This window comes from Caloenas nicobarica, chromosome 6, assembly GCF_036013445.1.
Source record: "Caloenas nicobarica isolate bCalNic1 chromosome 6, bCalNic1.hap1, whole genome shotgun sequence".
Classification (NCBI taxonomy): Eukaryota; Metazoa; Chordata; class Aves; order Columbiformes; family Columbidae; genus Caloenas; species Caloenas nicobarica.
This window is the reverse complement of record NC_088250.1, coordinates 29,538,948-29,560,411: the sequence shown is the minus strand read 5'-3', so window position 1 is coordinate 29,560,411 and position 21,464 is coordinate 29,538,948. Positions and strand designations below refer to the sequence as shown.

General features: G+C 45.7%; 1 protein-coding gene across 3 annotated transcripts in view; it reads right to left on the bottom strand.

The window, feature by feature from the left end:
* Positions 1–21,464, bottom strand: part of GLI2 (GLI family zinc finger 2) — a 195,408-nt gene that overhangs the window by 20,342 nt on the left and 153,602 nt on the right. The window contains exons 5-9 of one of the 3 annotated variants that reach the window (XM_065637815.1): positions 19,650–19,841; positions 8,839–9,040; positions 6,320–6,533; positions 4,592–4,705; positions 939–1,070 (exon numbers count right to left, since the gene is read on the bottom strand). In XM_065637815.1, coding sequence (XP_065493887.1) covers positions 939–1,070; positions 4,592–4,705; positions 6,320–6,533; positions 8,839–9,040; positions 19,650–19,841 — 854 coding nt within the window. The remainder of the gene's footprint in view (positions 1–938; positions 1,071–4,591; positions 4,706–6,319; positions 6,534–8,838; positions 9,041–19,649; positions 19,842–21,464) is intronic. The other 2 variants (XM_065637817.1, XM_065637818.1) reach the window with 2 other exon arrangements.

The window sequence follows — 21,464 nt, the reverse complement described above, 5'->3', positions numbered from 1 at the left end:
CTGGTGTTGGTGAATTCCCAGCAGCTCTCTGCTGGCTTCAAACAAATGGAGCTCACGCCACAGACCCAAAATGAGGACTGGGAGGGTGCTGGGCTGGGGGCAGGATGGGACTTTGACACAGATCATATCTGATTTCACAGGCACTTGTCCCGAGTTTGAGGGATTTCTTGACCCCAGAAGCCAAAGCAAACCAAATGGTGGATTCCCAGGTGAAGCAAAGCACACAAAAACATCTTGGACTTAATTACAACTGAAAATCTGATTAATGACTCGGTTTGGGGATCCTTCAGAGAAAGGTTTTGACACTGGCTTGGGGACATCACTGTGATTATGGAAACCCTGTTACCCAATTTTTAAAAAATCAATCCACTTTTTATATTCTGGGCCCCGAGGGAGACCCTGGAGCATGTCTCCAGACTCTGGAAGTGCTCTGTTAATGTGGGAGGGATGAGCTGAGACGGTCAAGAGCCCCTAAGTGATATGGTCCCACAGCTTGTGTCACAGCAGCATAGAAGGCTTTCACGGCCTGGGCAAGGACTGAGGACAGTATGGACAAGCCTTGACCCACAGCTGGTGCAGGTGTGTGAGGAGATTCAGTGAATATGGCCAGAGAAGAGGGAAGGGTTCAGGCCCCTTCCCCGTTTTCTGGGCAGGTCCTCTACGCAGAGCCTTCTGTCAGTGCACAAGAGAGACCAAAACTGCAGCCTCAGCAGCTAGGAAGAAAGCAACATCAGATAATCTATGAGAGGCTTGTTGCAGCTAAACTCCTTAAGGAGCAGCGACCTGCTTTGGCAGTGTTTACACACCGTGTCTCTGATTTGCACCTTTAGTAGCTCCCAGAGTGAGCTCTGGCTGTACAGCAGCTAGTGATAAAAAATGAGGACAAGTGCACAGAAACTCAAATTTATCGCTGGGGTTTCCTCCCAACCATTACTCACATGGACGAGCTGCTCTTGAGTGTCATATTCCTTTGTGCACCCTTCCCAGTGACAGTTCGTCTCATAAATAACCTCAGGCTCCTGTTTACATTCATCCTTATCTAGATCTTCCTTCAGGTCTGTCAGATGCTCCTGCAACACACAACGGTGCATTGTATAAGGTGAACTTCTTTCATCTGAATTCCTCCATCACTCATAGATTACAAGGCAGGCGTCAACTGATCACAAAACTGTGCTGCTTGTGGCAACATAACACCCTTGATTACTGTGAAATAATGAGTTACAGAGTTTTGGAAGAAATAGATCAGAGTTAATGGCAAGATACGAAACACCCCGAAGCCACGGCTGCAGCGGTGGGTGACTCCAGCCAGGTTGTGGGCAGTCCCAGGAAAGGCTGGAGAAAGGAAAATGCTGGCTTTTGACTTTTGGTTTCATCCTTTGCTGGAGTAAAACTTCTGATCTGGGGGTACTGGGGAAAAATGAGCATGAAGAAACCACGGAGCAGTCAGAGTCTGGTGGTTACCACACTCTCCTGACATGGCTTGGGGAGGGGGCTTCCTGTTTTCTGCATCTTTCAATAGATGTGAAAATTATGCCTAACCCCTACCCAAAGATTTATGCCTGCTGGGTGCTCCACAGGGACAAAGTGGTGAGCACCCGAAGCACTCCTCTGAGATCGGCTAATTTGTGAAGCTTGAGCAAAACCCTGTGATGAGTGGGTTGCAGAGCAGAGTTCCAGCAGCTCTGGACTCATAAATGAGTTAGTTTGATGCTGGGCACACTGTGAGCTTTCTCCTTAACTTCTCTGTCTAGCCAGCTCCTCAATGCTAAATGAAGCACAGAAGATTTTTTAATGGCTGCTATGAGGATTAAAGCATAGACACCTACACAATAGTGTAACATACAACATAATTAGTATGATCCAGAGGTAAGGACGACTTTCGGCTCTGTGTGCCTCAGACACTTACACTACAGACAAGGAAATCAGCAGCCAATACTGCCTTGGGAATTTGGCAATACAAAACCCTGCAGGTTTTGACCCCCTAGGGCCTCTTCCAACCAAAATGATTCTATGATTCTAATATTCTATGATTGCCTTTCCTCCCAGATACTACCACTGCCCAGCACAGAGCATCCTGCCTCCAGGGCAGCTTTAGACAGAAGCGTCTGGGGTGACTGACCACGTCAGACACTGTTCCTCGTGATCTGGTGCTCTAGTTGGCCCCATGAGTGTGTAGGCACAGCCAGGCTCGTCTCAAACTGCCTCTGACCTGCCCAGTTGGACCTATCTGTCTGCCATCTCCTTCCTCGCCAACACCTTCCCAATGCCTACTGAGGGGCTGCAATTATTAATGACTTAATGCATCACATGGCTTGGAAAGTGAGGTGTACTGTACAAAAGTTCAACAACTTTCATTAACTAGCTCATGACACATGTGCTAATGGTGACTTTACAATTCAAAAGTTTAGATATGGAGACGAAGAGATTTGTTTTAATTAGCTCTTAATCAAAAAAAAAATATTGCCAGGTGGCTCTTCGGATGGGAACCTGTAGTAATTTACAGGAAGACTTCTGGAGATTCAAACTATATCAGAGCCCAGAACAATAGTCTGAGAAAGTTCAAATGGCAGCCTCTTTTTCCTGCAATTCCTATTTGGTTGAGCTGTGAACATTATTTTTGTTGAAGCATTTCTCTCCATGCAAAGTGTGGTCTCTGGAAAAGTGAAATTTTCTACTAAAAATTTTATTTTGCCAAAATTTTTATAGTTTCTTCTGGAAAAATGGAATTGAAACTATTTTAATTTGTTGAAGCAAATTGGCTTGTTTCACTTCTGGCTAATTCAACACTAATCTGAATCTGTACCGGAGCTATCGTAGTGTCACAAGAGCAAAGTAACTCAGGTCTCTCATGCCTGGTGCTCCACTGTGTCCCACAAATCTTGCCTGGATTGTGTTTTCTATAGCACAAGCGATCATGGGAGATACTGTCTGGCCAAGGATTTTAAACACCCAAACCACAACTCACTCACATGTGGCATTTCCAGTACAGCATTTCCAAAACAAAACACACGTATACATGCTTTTTTTGCAGGGGCATGAGCTTCATACTCTGCAAAAAATGTATCAGTCAATAATTAACTGACTGTAACTCAAGATTTCAGCACAGTTTGCTGCAGAACAGGAATCCCCAAATTTAACAAGTTGCTGTCGCTTAGACCAACTGATGAAGAGACACCCGCTATGTTCAGTCATTTAACCTGTTCTTCTTGCCAAGAATGGGCTGTCTCTTACAAGGAACTTTCCAGTAACATCCCAGTCAATACTGAAATCCTGCAAGACGTGAAGCCTACATTTCCATTGGAGTGTTACTTCACAGATCTCCTCATTAGGAACTATTAGATGACCGGCGTGCATTTTTCTTCCCTTAATTTCACCGTGGTATTCTAACCAAACCTCCTTGCACTGTTCTAAACTACTGCCCCACTTCTTTCAGAGCTTATTTCACATGAGATCCCGTGGACGAAACCCTGGGGCAGGGCTGCAGGGGGGAGCCACGCTGATGCTACCCAAGCCCTCTCTGCAATTGGGCACACACCTCTCCATGTCAGAGCAGAGCAAAGGCAGGATGACAGCCACAGAGCAAGCAGCTGTCTGTCACACAGCTCCTCTGCTACAGATGCTTTGAGAAAGAAGGTGATGGCTCTCAAATATTTTTTTCATTTGCTTCAAGAAATCAACAGGTGGCCCTATTAGCCTGGGTGGCGGCCAGATTGGTTTTACAGGGCATGTGCTTTTGCAGTAGCGTGTAGATGTACTTCTCAACTCAAAGCTCCAGAGAGGTGCCTCTTTGCCCTAATCATGCTGACTACAGCATGTTTATCTTTCCCTGATATGCTATCTTCATCAATTTTACCAGCCCCCTGATGACTGCACACGTTGCTGTCCCCATGCATCATGCTGAGACCTGCTCCTGAACCAGGGCGGAAGGAGAAATTTGTCATCAACTCTTCCATTCGCTTGACAATAACGCAGCCTAATATTTCATGAAAATGAAGTGCCCAGAGCACTCTTGATAGTTTACAGTTGTGATAAAGGACGGTCAGATGGATACTGTCAGCCATTAAACAGTTTGCAATCACAGAGCCCTGGAAAGAAAGCAAAGGCCTTCAGGCCCTTCTTGGTGTCAGATGTTGTGTTACCAGTGTAAAGGATGTTTCTAGGAGCAATTCCTTGTTGAATCAAGAAGTCATCCTTTTTCGCAAGCTTTCTACCTACATGCAAGATTCCCCCAAAATCTATGTTTGCTCTGAGACACTAATGCTGCTTGCTTTGCAGCACAGAAAGCTCAGACATAATTTTTAAATTATCACACTTTAAACATTCCCTTCCTCCCTGCTTTTTTTTCTGTTTTCTATCCAAACAATGGCAAGCTGAATCCCAAGCACCCATCGAATGCTTCACTCACCCACTGCAGTTTTGCCCTGTACTTTTGTACCTTGCTGGGCTTCATGCCTTAAGAAACACCTGCCTGCCTGGCAGACTTTGGTGCCTTGCTGCAGCAAAAGGTGCCAAGAGTAACATTCTCAAAGACAACGAGACCCAGCAGCTCACTACCTTCGCCCCACAACATGTCTCCCACCAGGAAGGTTACCTGTGTGGTTGGGGAGGCTGGGGGCAAGCCCTCAACTTCAGTCTTGACTTTGCTGCGCTTGTTAATGACTGGATTGACTGTGCTGCTGACGGCCGACTCGCTGTTCTGCTTGCTCTAGGAAAGAAAACCAGGCAATATATGGCACCGGGGTTTGGGATGAGACATAGACTTTAGCCCACCTCCTCATTACAAGTTAACTTAAAAATCGGACAAAGCTGAACTTCAGGAGTGGCCAAGGACAATAGGGTATTGGCCTGCTGGTCTGGGTTTCACATGAAAATGATTAGCCCATGTGGGTTTGTGCAAGGCAGAGAGATGGAAGAGAAGGAAGAGACAAGGGCAGCATCAGCTTCTGCAGGCTTGGCCTCGCAGCTGCTGCTCCATTTCAGAGCGATCCGGTCCCTGTCAAAGCCATCAAAACCTTATGCAACCACCGCCCAAGCCACGATTTTATTTCTCAATGCGATGAAATGATTTGTTGAGAAAATGAATTCCTGGGAGGAGCGAGGGGCTCTGGTTACGTGCAAGGGCTCTGGCATGCTGGGCTCATGAAAGGCTATGTGTATATTTTGCTAAGCTCTTAAAAAATGAGAACAACTTCAGGAGAAAAAAACATCCCATTGTATGTGCATAAAATTGGAACATTAACATTTTAAATACACTCTTGCTAATTGCTCAAGATTGGTCCTGCAAGTTATTAAACAGGGGCATAACTCCTGCCAGTCACATTATTTTGGTAGCCAGCTTGTAAGAAGAAAACAAAACTAATCAATCAAATAACCTTCAATAACAAACAGAATTTGCAGCGCAGCAGCCATGAGAAACACTAAAACAATAAACCAGTCTGAAAAGTTCAGTATGATACAACTAAAATAACAATTTGAAATCAGTGTGAAATGAGGTGAAATAAGTCTTCAGGGAGAAAAGCAACTGAAATTTAAACTTCCAAGGCATCAAAATGGGAAGTAAAAATGATTAAAAATGTGCTAGACATATTCACTAACTCTGTGCACGTGGAGGGCTTGTACACACATGCATGTGCCTGTGTGAACTCAGGTATTTGTGAGGATGCATTTGAGGTGTGGGATTTCATACACCTCGTGGCATTCCTAGTTTTCAAAATCTGGCCCCTGCTTTTGCGAACTTCAACAGTAAAAATCAACAGCAGGGATAGCCCAAGAAAGCAAGCTACCGGAAAAGAAGGAACAATAAGTAAAATGGTTGGAGGTCCTAGGTAGCATGCACTTATTTGGTAAAGAGGAAAGGAGTAAGGTGTTTTAAGACCATTGGCATGGTTCACGTCAGTAAAAAAAGGAAGGAGGGATTGGTAAAGGAACTGATGAAGCTTGGTTCACAGTGCTCAGGTGCTTATCTGGCAAAACACTGCAGCATGTGCTGAATTCCCTCGATTTGAATAGCACATAACATGTCCAAGATTTGCTGCCTGAGATGACCCTACATATCATCTTCAATGCTTTGACGGATCAAGGCCTTTTGTTCCTGCATGGGTGTGTGTCAAGGAAGGGAGGTAGGTGCCAAATTTGGCTGTGACTACTTCAGAAATGTTTTGCCAGGAGGAAGAACAAGCAACATAAAGGGAGTATGTGAGTAAAAGGAGAGTGGGTAAAACTCCCACAACCATCGTAAGGGCAGCGATCATCCCATGGAGGACGTGCCTCCATTTCCCCATGTGCCGCGTATGGAGAGAGCCAGGATGGCCATTCCTACCTGGCTGGAGTCGGAGATACAGTTGCTGTTGCTGCTGATCTGTGCTTGTGATGGGTTGACAGAGATGACCGCCATGTGCTGACGTGTGGGGAAGGTCGGAGATGGCTGGATCAGGGGAGGAGTGTGTCCAAAGGCTGAGCTCAAGCCTCTCTGTTGGGTCAGGATCTGCTGGTATGTCACAGGGTTGATGGGGTGGGGGAAGCTGAATGCTGGGCTGCAGCAAAAGAAGGAGGAAAAATGAGGAGGAGTTATTGTAAACAATATTTATCACATTTGCCAGCGACCGATTCAAGTTTGGCTTCCTGAAGGCTCCAGGAGACAGGCTGTGATGTCCCAACTAGATGCCTTCAATGCCATGATAATCCTGACAGCCTGCTTTACTTCAAAGACAGGATTCGTCTTGTGCATGCCTCAGCAAACTTGTGAATCATTTTGACCCATGTATCAGACTGATCGTAATTTCTTTGTTTCCTATGCTTAAAGCAGCCAAAGCCCTTGGTAGAGAGTGCAGAAGAGGATGGGACTTGCACACATCTGGTTTTGCAGCCCCTGAGGCTCCTGTGTTCTCCCAGGCAGACCTATTCGGCAGACTCACAACCTTGGGGTTATGCTACTCTGGATTTAAAAAACCAGCATCACCTGGCTCACCTGGCACAGATCACAGCAGGAATGAATAACTATCCATTTAACATAGTCCAAAACCATGCAATTTACTCTGCGTTCAGGTGAGGGGAGTGCTGGCTCAGGGGACTGCTGAAGCGTGTCACCCTTCATATGTAGGTCACTGGTCCAGCTCCGATCTAGGTCAGCAGTGACCAGAAACAGCACCAGCTCCTGGCTGCTTGCACCCTCACTAGGGGCAGCAAGTCCAAGCCAGGATTCAGCAGTCGACAGCATTAAAAAGGAAGCTTTGTTTTTGACAAGAAGGGGTTTGCTCCCAGGGGCGAGTCCCCTTGGCAGAGATGGAGAAGTATAGGAGACGCTCTACTCCCTGTACTCTAGGCGGTGGTGCACAAACCATGGACTCTCAGCCTAAAAATCAATTATTTGCCGTGTTTAAGAGGTGGCTACCCTGAACCTTTACCCTCATGGTATTTTCTCTCACATCACTACAACTGCCCACGGTATGAGTGCTCAGAGAACCGGGCCATAATTAGCAACATGCTTCATTTCCAATTTTGCTTTTAGAGAAAATACTTATTGCTGGTGACCATGCAATTAATATTTCTGTTCCAAACCAGTTAATGACCACTTGTTCAAAAGAATAAAGCGCAAGAATCACTACAGTGTAAAAGAGCTCTGGCAGTTAAACACGCTGCAGCAAATGAGGTGTGATGGCAGGCTGCTGCACAGCTTTCTTATGTTACAGCAAAGTCCAAAAACGAATTTCTGAAGGGCTACTTCGATCTAGGTCTGAGCAGGTGAGAAAGGATTTCATTCCTGCCACTAAGACATTGTTAAAATAATAACAAAAAAGTATTTTCACCTCAAATTGCTGACAGATATCCTGTTATATATGTAACCCATTTTACAATTCCTGACATTCAAGATACACCTTTAAAACACCAAGAAAAGTTTTAAATTCAGTATTATTACTTGATTATTCCCTTGGAGGCCAATAACTGACCATTGGGTGAGATTCTACACTCTGTAGACTTGTTGAATATATCAGATGCTACCCTGAAAAGCTTAAAATCTGAGTATGAGATGCTACATGTGTGCCCAGTTTAAGACAATAGGTGACAAGACTGGAAAAATATGATTATCAGACAAGAAGTTGCTATTCGTTTAAGTTATTATTATGTTTTATTCTACAGTCAATTTCTAAATGATGCTGCCAGATAAAGTAACTGATAAAATTAGTGTTACATGGCAATGTCTCTGTTTTCCCCTACAAATTTTAGGAGTGCATGATCTTTATAAACCCTTGCTTTGCAACATGAGTGTTAATTAAAACTAACATTTTTAACAGTTAAGTAATAAAAAGAATAATAACATTGTGAAACTTGGGTGAAGCAATCACAGCAGGAATTGACAACAGTGAGCTTCTTAATGTAAGCGCTTTTCAATTAAGATTTGAGCAAAACTTTACTCAAGGGCTTAGATTTGTTTTAAATATGTTTTTAGAATTATGCTCTTAAATCCGACCAGGCAACATTTTCTTTTAAGGATCTAGACCAATAATTTGTAGAATACTTTGGGGCAATCTCTTAAATCAGAGGGTTTCTTAATCAGTTCAACCGCTTACAATGAGCATTTTTTAGACTAATTTATTCTCTGTTTCTGCTTGCACGGAGGCATGATCATACTGTAATTACTGGAAATCTGGTAACCAATAATCCCTACCCAGTACCCTTGGACATACAAAACAAGATGGGGGCTTTGATTTAATACACTGCACAGCCCCAATGCACAGAAGCAGAAGTTGCGAGAAAGGGAAGGTCTCCCTTGCTGGAGGGTCATCCCTCCTTTTGGGGGGATGGCTACACAGCTGAGCAGAGCCTGTCGCAGAGCTTTACCTGATTGTCCCCGCAGATAAATGCCCGTAGGAGCCGCTTGCTGCTGAACTGCTTCTGGAGTTGTTGATATATGCCACAAGAGAGTTTGGGGAGGTCCTGATCATCGTCTGGAGATCAATGCTGGCATCTGACAGCGGGGAGATAGACAGGGCTCGTTTTCGGCTTAATCTTGGAGTCACCCGTGGGCTTGAGAACCGGGACACTGTAGGAAAGAGACACTTTGTCAGACAAAAGCAGTGGGCTGCTCCCTGCCTGCGGGGGGCCAGGGGGTGCTGAGACCGGCTGCGCTCGTCACCGCTGTGGGACGTTCAGGAGCCGGGAACAGCACAGGGACCAGCTGCACTTTGATGGAAGGTTTCTTCTCTGCTGGGCACTGAGTGATAAGGATCAGGCAGCACCAAAAACACCGTCTTGCTTTGCCCTCCTCGGGGAATAAACGGAAGCCTGTCCATCATCCCTTTTCATCGGCACTAAATTAACTTAAAATTAAAAGGGTAAAGGCCAAGCAAGGTTTCTGTGATCCCGGCCATCCCTGCTGACTCGGTGGCAGGAGCTGCAGGCCAGAGGAACCGCACGTTGAAGCTGGGGCCACCCTTGGAAATGGTGCAGGCGTTTGTATGTGCAGAGAGTGCGGAAACCAAGGGAGCACGAGCACAATGCTGACCATCCAATTAACGAAGGAGGCGAGACTCCAGGAGCCTCAAAAGTAAATTAAGAGTTTTAAGAAAACTAATTTGGCAGCTCAGGCACAAAGTTCAAGCTCTCTCCCTCCGAGGGAATCTGCCAGTGCCTGGACCCTATTAGCAATTGTCAATCATTCAGGCATGAAGTCATTTCCAACCCTGCCAGTCCTGTTTGTGGATCTGCAATACACGGCAAGTTACTACTGTACAAATTTGGCCTCCCCCAGTGTTTCGGCACTGCTGACTGGAACGTCTGACTTCATCCAGAGGAAACTCTGCCCAGGCCTGACCCACCTGCAAATCTCCTGCATGGCATGGACGGGAGCTGGGGACGTGAAATATCACAACATTCCCTGATACCAGGGTACCAGATCCAAAGCCTGCCCAAGCCCTAGCCCTGCCTGGAATGAATCATCCTTCCGAAGCAATGAAAGCAGCCTTTACGTTACCTATTTAAAACAAAAACAAAACCAAAACCCACAAAACCCAAACAAAACCACCACCACCAACAACCAAAACCAAAAAACAAAGATGATTTCTAATGGGAAAATGTGCTACTTGGCCATGGTGTCTGGCTGGTAGTCTCATTATCCACCCCAGGGGTGCAGGAGAGCTCAGCTTCTCCAGCTTCTTCCCTTGACGAGTACAGCACTGTACTACTACTTGGATTTTCCAGTGGCACTATCCCCGGAAAGCTTGCTGTGGGTATATCCTGTTAAATACTGTGAATAAAACAGTAACTTGCCCAGATAGGCAATATGTGCTATTTTCTTCTTGTTGGTGTAGGGACTGATTTTGGTTGTATATCACCAAACACAAGCCCGGCACTTTACAAGAGCATAAACTTTCCCTCCTGATGACAGTGCTGGTATGTGAGAAGGTGAATGGGATGTACAAGGAGGTAAAATATATCCTGCCAGCATGACCAAATCATTCCTTGATTTGTGTTGGCTTGCAGAAGTCTGTGTCAACATTTCCCTGAGACCAGCAGCTGGGTTGCAGTCTCCCAGTCTTCACACAACTGACCCGTGTACCCAAGTGGCTCTGTCATTACCATGCCTGGGTGCTGTGTAATCGATGGGGTTTAGTACCACCATCCCCTTATTACCCATAACGTCCCTCATTGCACAAGGTAAATGACTTGCCCAAGATTCCAATGGAAGTCTAAGGTTAAGTTGGCACTTGAAGTAACTGTTACTCTTGTGACTTTTGTCCTATAACCAAGAAGTTTTGAGAGTTGTTAGATGCAATACTGACATTATTGGGAATTTCTCCTAGAAATCAGGTTGTTGCACATCTGCTGAACATGTTCTTCTTACAGTATTTTGTATAATCACGTTTTGCAGCCCCACCGGGCATGGAGAAGCTTGAAAATATGACTTAAGGATCAGGTAGCAAACAGAAAGAACACACAGGTCTGGAAAAATCACCTCCTGAGTGTTAAAGCTGTCTCATGATTTGAAGGAACTAGACTCAAACTTTCCTAACACTTGCGGCTGGCAGTTTCCAGCCCCATTCTCCTGTGCTGAGTGGCACTTCCCTTGGGAGCTGGAATAAGAGCAGTCAGTTTGTAGAGGCACTATGGATGCAGAACCAAAATGAGCAAAAAAAACCCCACAGCAAAGGCTAGCCGTGCCTAAAGGCTGGAGTGGAGCATTCCCAAACGTCATACCTCGTTCATGAAATCTGTGCCCTGCCAGAGCCCTGAATTGAGCAATATGAGACTTTGTGTGGGTCTAGACCACAATGGTCAAAATTGTGCTCTTCTCCTTCTTTTTTTCTTCTGACTATAAGGCATCTTGATTCAATGTGCCATGACCTGGGAAGACCTGGGTGCTGTTCCCAGTCCTCTCTGGACATATCTCCTTAAGCAAGTTGCTTCTTCTTTCTGTGTCCCTATTTCCCAGTGTCATCTATTTAGATGAGCATCTTTAGATAGGTTTTGTGCTTCATTCTGTATGTATTGCACCTAGTGCAACGGGGCTTCATCTCAGCTGAGTTGTCAGTGTTTCTGTCCTACAAATAATATGCATCTTTCCAGATATAGATATTGTTTCTACATTTGCATTCCCACAGTCTCCTCCTTCTCTAACAGAAGGAAGCAGGCCAGATTTGACAGTCATATTTATCTGTTACTCCCGCACCTCAAGGGAGATCTGTTTATTAATGTGCCACTTCCCTTGATAAATTACTAAATAGAAAGAAAGGCCTTGTACTCATTTCTTGCTGTTCCTTCCCATGATTTATGTCCGCAGTGCTGGTTCAGCCATTGGTTGCCATTAATTTTCAGAGGGAAGAAGTTCTGATGTCCAACAGAAACCTGGGTTTTTGCAGTGCATCCAACATGGGCTCCCCTCCCTGCTGCACACAGGTCTGTCATTTTTTCTCTGTGTAAAATTCTGCAGGAAGCTGTCAGATTTGCAAGCTGGCCTGGGACTTCTCCAGCCCCAAACCAGTAATATGCACTGTGTTACTGTCTGCTCTAATTTAGGACTTTCGAGTACCTTGAGCTATCTGAAATGTTTGATAGCAGATCCGATAGGTTGGGCTGATGCTTTACAAAAGAGCCTTTTAGGCCTTGTGAGTTTCCAGGAAAAGCTGTGACCTAAAATCCTGCTATGGATGAACAATTCCCCTCTTCTCAGTGACAGCCTGACCAAGATGCCTGGGAAGGGAAGCGTCTAGGAAAAGTTTGGGAAAAGGAATTTAACCACATGAAGAAGCGCTCACTGGTGCATTTAGGAAGAAGGAATCTTTTCAAAATTATTGTTCAAAAGCAGATCAGTAGCACAGGGATCATTCTTACTAATAAAATTGGCCTGACCTAATCCCCTGCTCTGAGGACACTGAGCACGAATGTTAAATGATACCAGGCAGCAGCAAAGATAAGCATTAGTATGACTGTACACATAAGTAAGGTGTTCAATACGGGCTGACTGACAGCTGCATGAATACGCAAGCAAAATCCTCTGTTGCCTGAGGTCCAGTGATATTTCAAAGCAAAAACCACATACGACTTCTTCAGCAATGACTGCGCGCAGAGAAGTAAATGAAGGCGGGATCCATTTTTCAGATCCAGAGATGAAGAGCCTCGGGAGGATTTATCACCAGCACTCCCTCTCTCAGCTCCCCTTAAAAAATGCTGACTTATCAAAATGAACAGGGTTAATTTTAAGACTTTTTTTGACGTTTGGCATATTTGTTAGGGGAAGAGTTTCCAAACTGTTGGAGTACCCCCTTCAACATTCTTGAAAGAAAAAAATCTGGTATTTTTATGTTGTTATTCTAAAAGATGTTTTATTGAGAAACATCAAGTCATCATAGGTTAACATGAAACTGAAAAGGTCACAAATTGAAATAAAAATAGGAAATTATTTTAAAATTAATTCCATTCATCTGCCAGAGTTTCGATTTTTCAAATTAATTTCTGTGTGCCTCTTACCTCAGACAGAGGCTTTTTTACCTTTAGTTTCATTCCCTTGAATACTTCTGAGAGATGTGAAAGATCTGTCTCACCCAGATCCAGAAAGAAGTGATGGGCTAAAGCCCACAAGCAAAACAAGAAAGAAGACAACTCCATGAGGTACTCTGAATCGTTGCAGTGTTCAGTAATACTTCCAGGCAAGTATATTTAGTGTTGGTCCAAGATGGGTGTTCTTTGGTGGTGGCCCTTCCCGTATCAATTTGCTCTGCTACTTCTACCTCTCATCTTGAATAAACACCTATTAAAGCCAGCAGATGCTTTGCATTGACTACCATGGACTTTGGAATATGGAATAAATATGAATTTAAAAGCTGACCTAGAGACACCCTTGTTTGAGCTATCTCATCTTTACTTTCAAACTAATTCTTTCCTACTTGGAAAACGTGCTATGTTTATGTGCTCATTTTTTGGACATACTAACACCTTGGCTTTTATTTATTTGGTGTATATTAAAAGAATCAGCTCTGAATGGAAGAAATTCAATTTTGGTTTTTTTTTACAAAAGATAAAGATACCTGCCAGAATTCGAAACTCAGATTTCAAGCAACAACAAAAAATATCCTTTAGCTTGAAGTAAGACACAGGAAATTTTAAGCCAAGAGACTGTCCCCATCTCCCTACACTCTCAGAGTTAGGAGGAGATTAAAACAGAGATGTGAAGTGGTGAATGGAAGGGTGCAGTAAAGGCTGAGCCCGAAGCTGTGGGCATTAGCAGTAGTGGATGGCAGTACATGAAGCTCAACAAAAAATTTACCATAGGCCTTTGCCCCCGCTGCCTCTTCTTACAGAAAGTCAATTCCAGATACATTTTATAGTGTCTTAACCGGGGCACACTGGCCCTTCCGTACCATTTCATAGACAGACCCAGATACACTGGCTGTCAGAGACTCAGCTCTACATACTAGAGAATAGAAACAACCCACATATTTTTAAAAACATTTAAAAACTGCCTGGAATAACTTTTCAGTAGAAAAAGCTTGATTTGACAGCAGCATTATCTTCACAGGGTAAATGGAAATGCCACAGCTCTCAAGTGAAAGCCATTTCTCTCGTGGAGGGGTTTAAATTTCCCATTTCTAAACTAGCAAGAATTCAAGGCTGAATTTTTAAGTGACATTCGCCATGTCTGCCAAATGACCCAGCCCAGTCCTCCAGCCAGCCCAGAGCTGGGAGGAAAGTCCAAATTTCTTGGTAAAAAGGTTTAACTCTACTTGGCAATTTCCTATAGTGTCTACGAATTATCACATCCATGGGTTGCTCAGAAACTGGGGTTTTCTTCCCCAATTTAGATTTATCCACAACGGGCCAGCAGTGAGCCACACGGTCAGCCCCTCATTTTCACATGTGTGCCAGTTCGTGGTCTGGCTCCCGCAGCTGCTCCCAGCCCTGGTGTGCTGGATCAGGATCGGACACCGCGGGGCTCGTGTGGGAGGTGGGAGGTTCCTGCTCCGACCACTCGCGGTGGCTGTGGTCCATCAGAGGGACATTAGAAGAGATGCTTTTCCTGGAGGGAGATTTCAGACCTCTGTATTGCATTAGAAATAGTGGCAGGAAAGCCCTCCTGAAAGGAAACACCAGGCACTCAGTGGGAGCTCTGCCAGGGCAAGGAAATCTCCGGCATCTCTTTACAGACAAGCATGTTGCTGCGATCTCAATTGCAGAGGGACATTGGCGGAATCTGCTTCCAGACAGCCGAGCCCACAAGGCACGTGGGCTGTAGATGGCTCACCCCGCTCCTCACCGAAACATGGCCAGAGCCACCACTTACCCTGCATCCCCTGGCCAAGCCCCAGGATGAACCCACCGTTATCGAAATGGTCCCTCTTCCTGGCTGCTCACCTAAAAAACTCTACCCAAAGCATACAGAAATATCCCACCTCTCCCCACATCAGATTAAATCCAAGGGCAGCATAAAAACACAGGATGATCCCTTAATCAATAAGCAGCAGCAATAAACTACAAACACTCTTCGCATAACCAGCTCCTTATTCCCCCCTGCCCTTCTGCAGCAGCAACACACGTCTAACTTAGACTGCGGCAGATGCTGGACATTTGTTCTGGCACCAGACGCTGTCCTGGGACCCTTCTTTCTTCCCTCCCTGGGGCCTGATCAACTTTACAGTTCAAGGAATAGTAATGCTTCCATCAAATCCTTGCTGAAAGACAAGGCTACATTCTTCTACTCCCAATCCACAAGGTAACTGTTTAGACGACCCAACTTGCATATGTAAATTGAATTCTTTAGAAACCAGAGTGCAGTGGGATTCCAGACAGAACATTTATGGGATGCTCTGGGACTTTTTCTCTCTTCTGCACATATTTTCCTAGGGAAGAAAACAGCATTGCTGGCTAGAAATGGGTGGGAAATCGTTTCCCATTCTCTGAACATTTTTTGAGCTTTCAGCAAGTTTCCATTCTGTGCTGGGACAAAGAAAACAACAACAACAAAAAGATCTTTCAGTTTTTAAGGAAGCGACCACAGGGCACGCCGTCTGCCCAGACTAGCCAACAGCTGGCCTGTTTGGGAAGTCATCTGCGATCCAGCACATCCAGCTTGCAAACTCCAAGCTGCTGGTCCCCCAAGTCGCAGATGAAGCACTTCTTTTCTAGGATGCCATGAGGCTGGGCTCTCTCTCTCCATCCATCCTGGTGAAGCAATCTCTTTGGATAAACCTGCTGGAGGAGAGTCCTGAGATCACCTCTCACAGACACATGCCTGCCAACTGCAGTAACCACTGGGCTGCACTGCCAGACCTGCTTCTTGCCCTGATGGTTGTTAAATCATTTACTTGAAGTAGAAAGGCTCCAATAACACTGACTGAAAGAGGCCAGTGAAGCTGAGTCACTGTTTGCCTTGGGGAAATAAAGTCCTGCTTGATAATTTGCCTGCATCCCAGGCAACTGCGCCAGCCACTAGCCGGTTGGTTCCCCTGGGCTGACAAAGCCTTTTCCCAGTTAAACTGCTGGTCATGATCAAGACATCCATGACTGTCATGCACTAGGCAGCAAGAAACAGGGCAGGGATCTCCCCTCTAGCTCCACAACTGGATGAAATGCCTTGACAGCAGTGCAGGGTCATCCCTGCTGTCAGTAACTGTAAAGTTGCACAAAGACATCTCTGCAGCACTCGTGACCTGGGTGACCACCTCTGTGCAGTGCTGCTTGGACATATGTAGAACTCAAGAGCTTTTTCCCCCATTCCCTGACTCAGTACAGACAACACACGCAAGCTTTTGACACCGTGCAAACACAAGTGATGAGTTTAAAGATTATCTCTGCTTCTCACCCTGACCATGAGGACCCTTATTCTGAAGATTGGGGTCCTGTTCCCAGAGCTGCCATTGCTCTGCTCACTCATCGTTTAATTTCCTCCATTCTCTTAGCTGTCTCCATTGATTAAACAGCTTTACTTTGCACAGTACTTTGAGATCTTCTGATGTACAAGGCTATAACAGTACAAGCATCAAGTCAGTCTGGATACGCCCTTCTTGAGGGCAAATGGCACCTCCTGAAGGGCTGAGAGTAATCACAGGAGCTCTTGTGCTCAGGGGAAAAAAAAAAAAATAAAAGAGATGCACTAAACATGCTCAGAAAGCTGTAACCATCTCCAGGTTCATCTGAGCTTCCCACTAGTCTTTACTGCCCCAGAGATGCTCTTGTGCAACCACTCTGTCACTTGGAACAATCCACCATGTGGCATTCACTTCCAGAATAGAAAAGCAAAGTATTATTTTGATCTGGGGAATAGATCCCATAAATTAGTCTCAAAACACCAACAATGTTGTGACATTGGAAAGCAGTTAGCTTTGCTTTGAAATTGTAGGCTTTCCAGAAAATGGATTTAAGCCTGGATTCCAACTCCACTCTTGGATTTAGAGTCCCTGTTTGAATGAAAGAATGAAACGGGACAGTTAAGTGAAGGGTCTCCACTGGCACTGGCCTGAAGATCCCAGCAGTACGGTGCACAAAACTTAAACTGGATTTACTTTAGTGGTTTAACCACTTGTAGCTGCACAGTGAAAACCCTGCTAAAGAGATGCAGCTCTGGGGCAGTCTAGCTCAGTCACCATTGAAACATTCAGCAGACCTGACACATGGTCGGTACCAACAAGCTCCAGCCAGCACTGATACTCTAGAGCCTAGACACCTGATGGGATTAAAAAGCAGCGGCAAACATGGAGGCATTGAGAAATTCTCCAAGAAATGCAGTTACAGTGACAAGCAGGGCCCAGGTATGTGTCTATGGAAAAACTACAGTGTCTAGGGCTCCGATGGACCTGCAGATCTTTGGAGATGACATGACACTGAATAGGTCAGTTTTAATATACGCTTATCTGCTGCTTTTTCTTTTGCAGGTGCCAGTGTTATCACAATATGTGAATATGCTGTGTGTGGTTTGACAGGACCTACCCACATTTTCAGCAAACTAATTCCTGTAAAGTTCTTATTTTCTGATGGTCTCTTGGAAGAAAAGGGCTCTCTGAATCAAAGATGCTGTGAAGTGGTGACTCACTGGGGTTTTATGCATGCTACTGTTATTCTTGTCTCAGAAAAGCACCATAAGAGGATGCTTTATTAAATTATCTCTTCAACTATTTACTTAGTCCCTGCTGATTTAAATTTTTGAAATAACTTTCTAAAAAGAGAGGGAGACTCTGTTTCCTCAGCCAGTGCTTCAGTGCCATCCATTTTAGCGTCCACCTTGATAATGCACAGTTCTCTCTTCTCTCCAGCTGACGGATAAACTGGAACACATAGACCAGAGACTGGCTGCTGCTCATTTTCACATTTTTAAAAAGTAGCCTTCCAGTGTCTCATGTTGCATCCTTATGACGTTTGAAAGTTTTCATCTCACTCAGAGCATGTGAAGGCCCAGAAAAGGCTTTGCAGTTACTCATCAACAAAGCTTTACTGAAAGATCAAAATACATGCTTGGCGAGCCCCGGCTTTCCAGTGAGTAACAGTTATGAGTTTGGCTGCATGAAACCAGGACCTTTGATATGTGATTTACTCTAGCGCCATTTTCAGAAGGTAAGCAGGAAGAGAGTCTTCTGCCAAGGTGAGTATCTCAGACAACTTCAGATTAAGATTAAGATTGATCTTCAGCAAACCAGAGGATGGGTGTCTTGGTGTGCTGAGAGTCAGTCTGCACTAGCATGAAAACAGTTGTGTTTGCTTCCTTCACTGACTGTTTATCTGGCACTTCAGGGAGGCACCGCTGGTCAGAGATGGACTAATAAGGAGGCAAGAAGGAAGGAGCCTTGTTCATGAGCCTGAGGAGAACTTGGCAGGGCTGGTTTGCACCCATCTGCTATAACCACAGACATTAACCCTTTGGAGGGAAGACAGAGCAGTCTTACTGACCAGCTGCTTTGTAGCAGAGAAGCTTGGAATATATTTTGGGTGTTAGAGGCAGGATGGCACCATGAGCCACTCTCCTTTTCAGACTAGGATCCAGGCTCATGATCGGTTTAGGAATTGGCAGCAGAAAATGACTATGCAGGTAAAACTTCCACAGCAGCTGCAGATGAGAAATTGTTCCGGTTTTTTTGGTTGGTTTGTTTGTTTGTTTGTTTTGTTAGAAATGTCTGTAAGCCCCTATCACTGAACAACCAGAGCAGCTTTTATCATTCTAAACCAGTCACTTTATGAAGCAGCAAGACCGCAAAGTCTTTCATCTCAAAAGCTCAACAACAGAAACTTTGAAGCAGTAATAAAACGATGCAGATCTCCACTCCAAAAATCATAATGGTCCACAGGCAAATCTGAAGGCAGCCCAGGAAACAGAAGCCAGTATCTGAAAGTCGAGCTGAGACTTCTCTTTCTTACAGCAGACATAATCCCCAAACTGCCTTCTGTAATATCTGCACAACTCCAGTTCTTACAAGATGCGCCATGAAGTGAAAGGAAAGAAATTTCTAACAGCTCTAAAAATCACTTGGACATTGGATGTGTTTCCACACAGATTTTGCCCATTTCACCAGGCCAGCTGTCAGGCCATGGGGGTGACTCAGCACCGCGACACCTAACATGATTTTATTTCTTCTTCATTTAGCCAGGAGCCAGAATTTATGGGGCTTAAAATGCCTGATACTAGCATAAATACCACATTCCTGCAATTTTTTTCTCCTGCGAAGTACTAACATATCCCCTCAGCCATGGCTCCCCATTAGCATAATTTTTCTCCTTGGGGACCTGAGAGGTCCCAACCAAGATGAAGAGTCCATCGTGCCGAGCATGGCTACGCATGGAAACAGCCAGCCTTTGCTCCAGACACCAACCAGGCTAAACTCGGGGGCAGACAGAGTGGGATGGAGAGCTAGAGATAGAGCTTGCCCCAGGGATAGTGTGGTCACCCGTGGCCAAGGCAGCAGGATGGCAGCAATGTCCTGCCTGCTGGACCAGCCCGCCTCCTTCTCATGCAGCAGCCATGCCATCCTCCCAAAGACCCTGCAATGTATGCATTTAAAATTATGTATACTTTATACATATGTATGGAACAAGGCAACCTTTTAAACCAAAAATTATAGTGCAGCACTGGTAGGACAGAGAGACCATGTACAGCAACGTTCACCTGGAGGACAGCCCCATCCAGCCCCATGCAAAATTTACGTGCACCCGGGAGGACCCAGATCACTACTCACCATCGACGGGGCTGAGGTAATCGTGGAGGTGGGCTGTGCTGGCCGCTCCTCCGCTTTGCATCAGGAGGTCCCCGTAAGGGTTTGGGTGGCCAGCCATCAGTGTCATTTGGTGGTAGTAGTCAGCAGGGTTGGCTCCTGGTGGCGGTGGGGGCAGCCCAAAGAGACCTCGCTCCTTCAGGTGCTCATGAGCCACTGCCGGAACCGCGGGTGAGGAGAAAAACACGGGGAGAAGGTTCCCACCACAACGTTAGACCTCGGCGCTGACGTTGGCGGCCCCGTCTCCCCCCCGCGCCCCCCACCAGCCCCGGCCGTATGGCTCCGTGTAGGGCTCTTGTGACGTGGGCTTGGGCGTGCTTCTCCGGACAAAAGAAACTAAGCTGGGGCCTCTGCATTCCTCCATTTCCGCAAATTTATAAACAATCTCTCGTTCCCCCTTCTAATAATCCTCCTGTTCGGACGCAGCCGGCACCCTGGGGAGGGGGAGAGGGCCGAGCCTGCCGGCAGCAGTAACCCTGTCAGCATTTACATCCCTGCCTATTACGAAGGAAAGACAAATGCAGCCCAGTTCCCGATAGCAGCACAAGGAAATTAAAGCCAAGGTCTAATGCATAGAGCTAGGTTTAGTGTCTGGCAGCATAAAACCATTTTGACTGCCAAAGCCAATTACGCTCACTTTCTCCCAGCTGTAATTTTTCAAACCTGCCTCCCCACCCACTTGCCCCATTAACTTATTTACTGCCGCCTTAAAAAGAAAAAAAAAAAAAGGAAAAGAAAAGCAACCCAAAACACAATTCCTCTCTTTTCATAACAAATAATGACAAAACTGGCTTTGGAAGGGGAGGATGGGGCAGGACACATGCACGTCAGCCATCAGACCTCTCTGCAGTGGGCGGCTGAGAGCGGATGACATTTTGGGGGAGGGAAGAAGACGCATACATGTCCCCACCACCCTAGCAATGTTTTTTTTAGCCATAGAAGACAGGTTTGTGGTGCCAGACACTAAGCCAGGGGCCTTGTCACTCTCTGGTGCACTTTGCTTTGCAGCAGAGAAGAACCGCTTGCCCCTGTAGCAGCTCAGGAGCTGAGAGACGCTGGGGTTTGCCTGGTATGGTGAGACCTGGTCCCCAGACCCCGGCTGCTCCCTGAGCCAGCTGCCTGCAATCATGTAATGAAACACTTCTGACGAATACATCACCTCCCAAAGTGAAAGGAGAGTTGGGCACTTTCCCCTTTTCCTGCTTGGCTGTTTTTGTCCCCAGCTCCCCGATGCAGGGTCTGCCAGGTCTCCAAGAGCATCACCACGTCTGCATGTACCAAATGCCAGCAGACCCTCATCTTCTCCCAAAAGTTGCTGCAGGACAGCTCAAGAGTAAGGAGGATGAAAGTATAGCCCCTTTCCTTCACCTGGGAACCATCCTGCCCCAAGATACAAAGTCAACAGGGAACAACCCAGCCAGAATTGCCTCATCCCTGCAACGTCAGTCCCAGCCAGGCTAGGCAGCCGGAGCGACTGTGACCCTCTTTATGGGAAGCAGGGCTCCCGGTAGAGACATAAGAGCGGAGAAGCTCATAAGAGAGCTGAGAGCGCTGCAGAAAGGAACGTACTTTAAGCAAAATATTTATAATATGATCCAGCAGTAATAGCTATTCTCACGCTATGCTTTCTCAGTGCAACGATGCAAAACAAATGTGCAGTTAAAGTGGGGGAAGGAGGGCTGAAAAAAAGAAAAGGAGGCAGCTCTCTCACTTCAGAGAGCAGCTGCAAAGCCTTTGCAGCTGTAAATCCCTGGGTTTTAGGGAATTTCAATGCTGGTG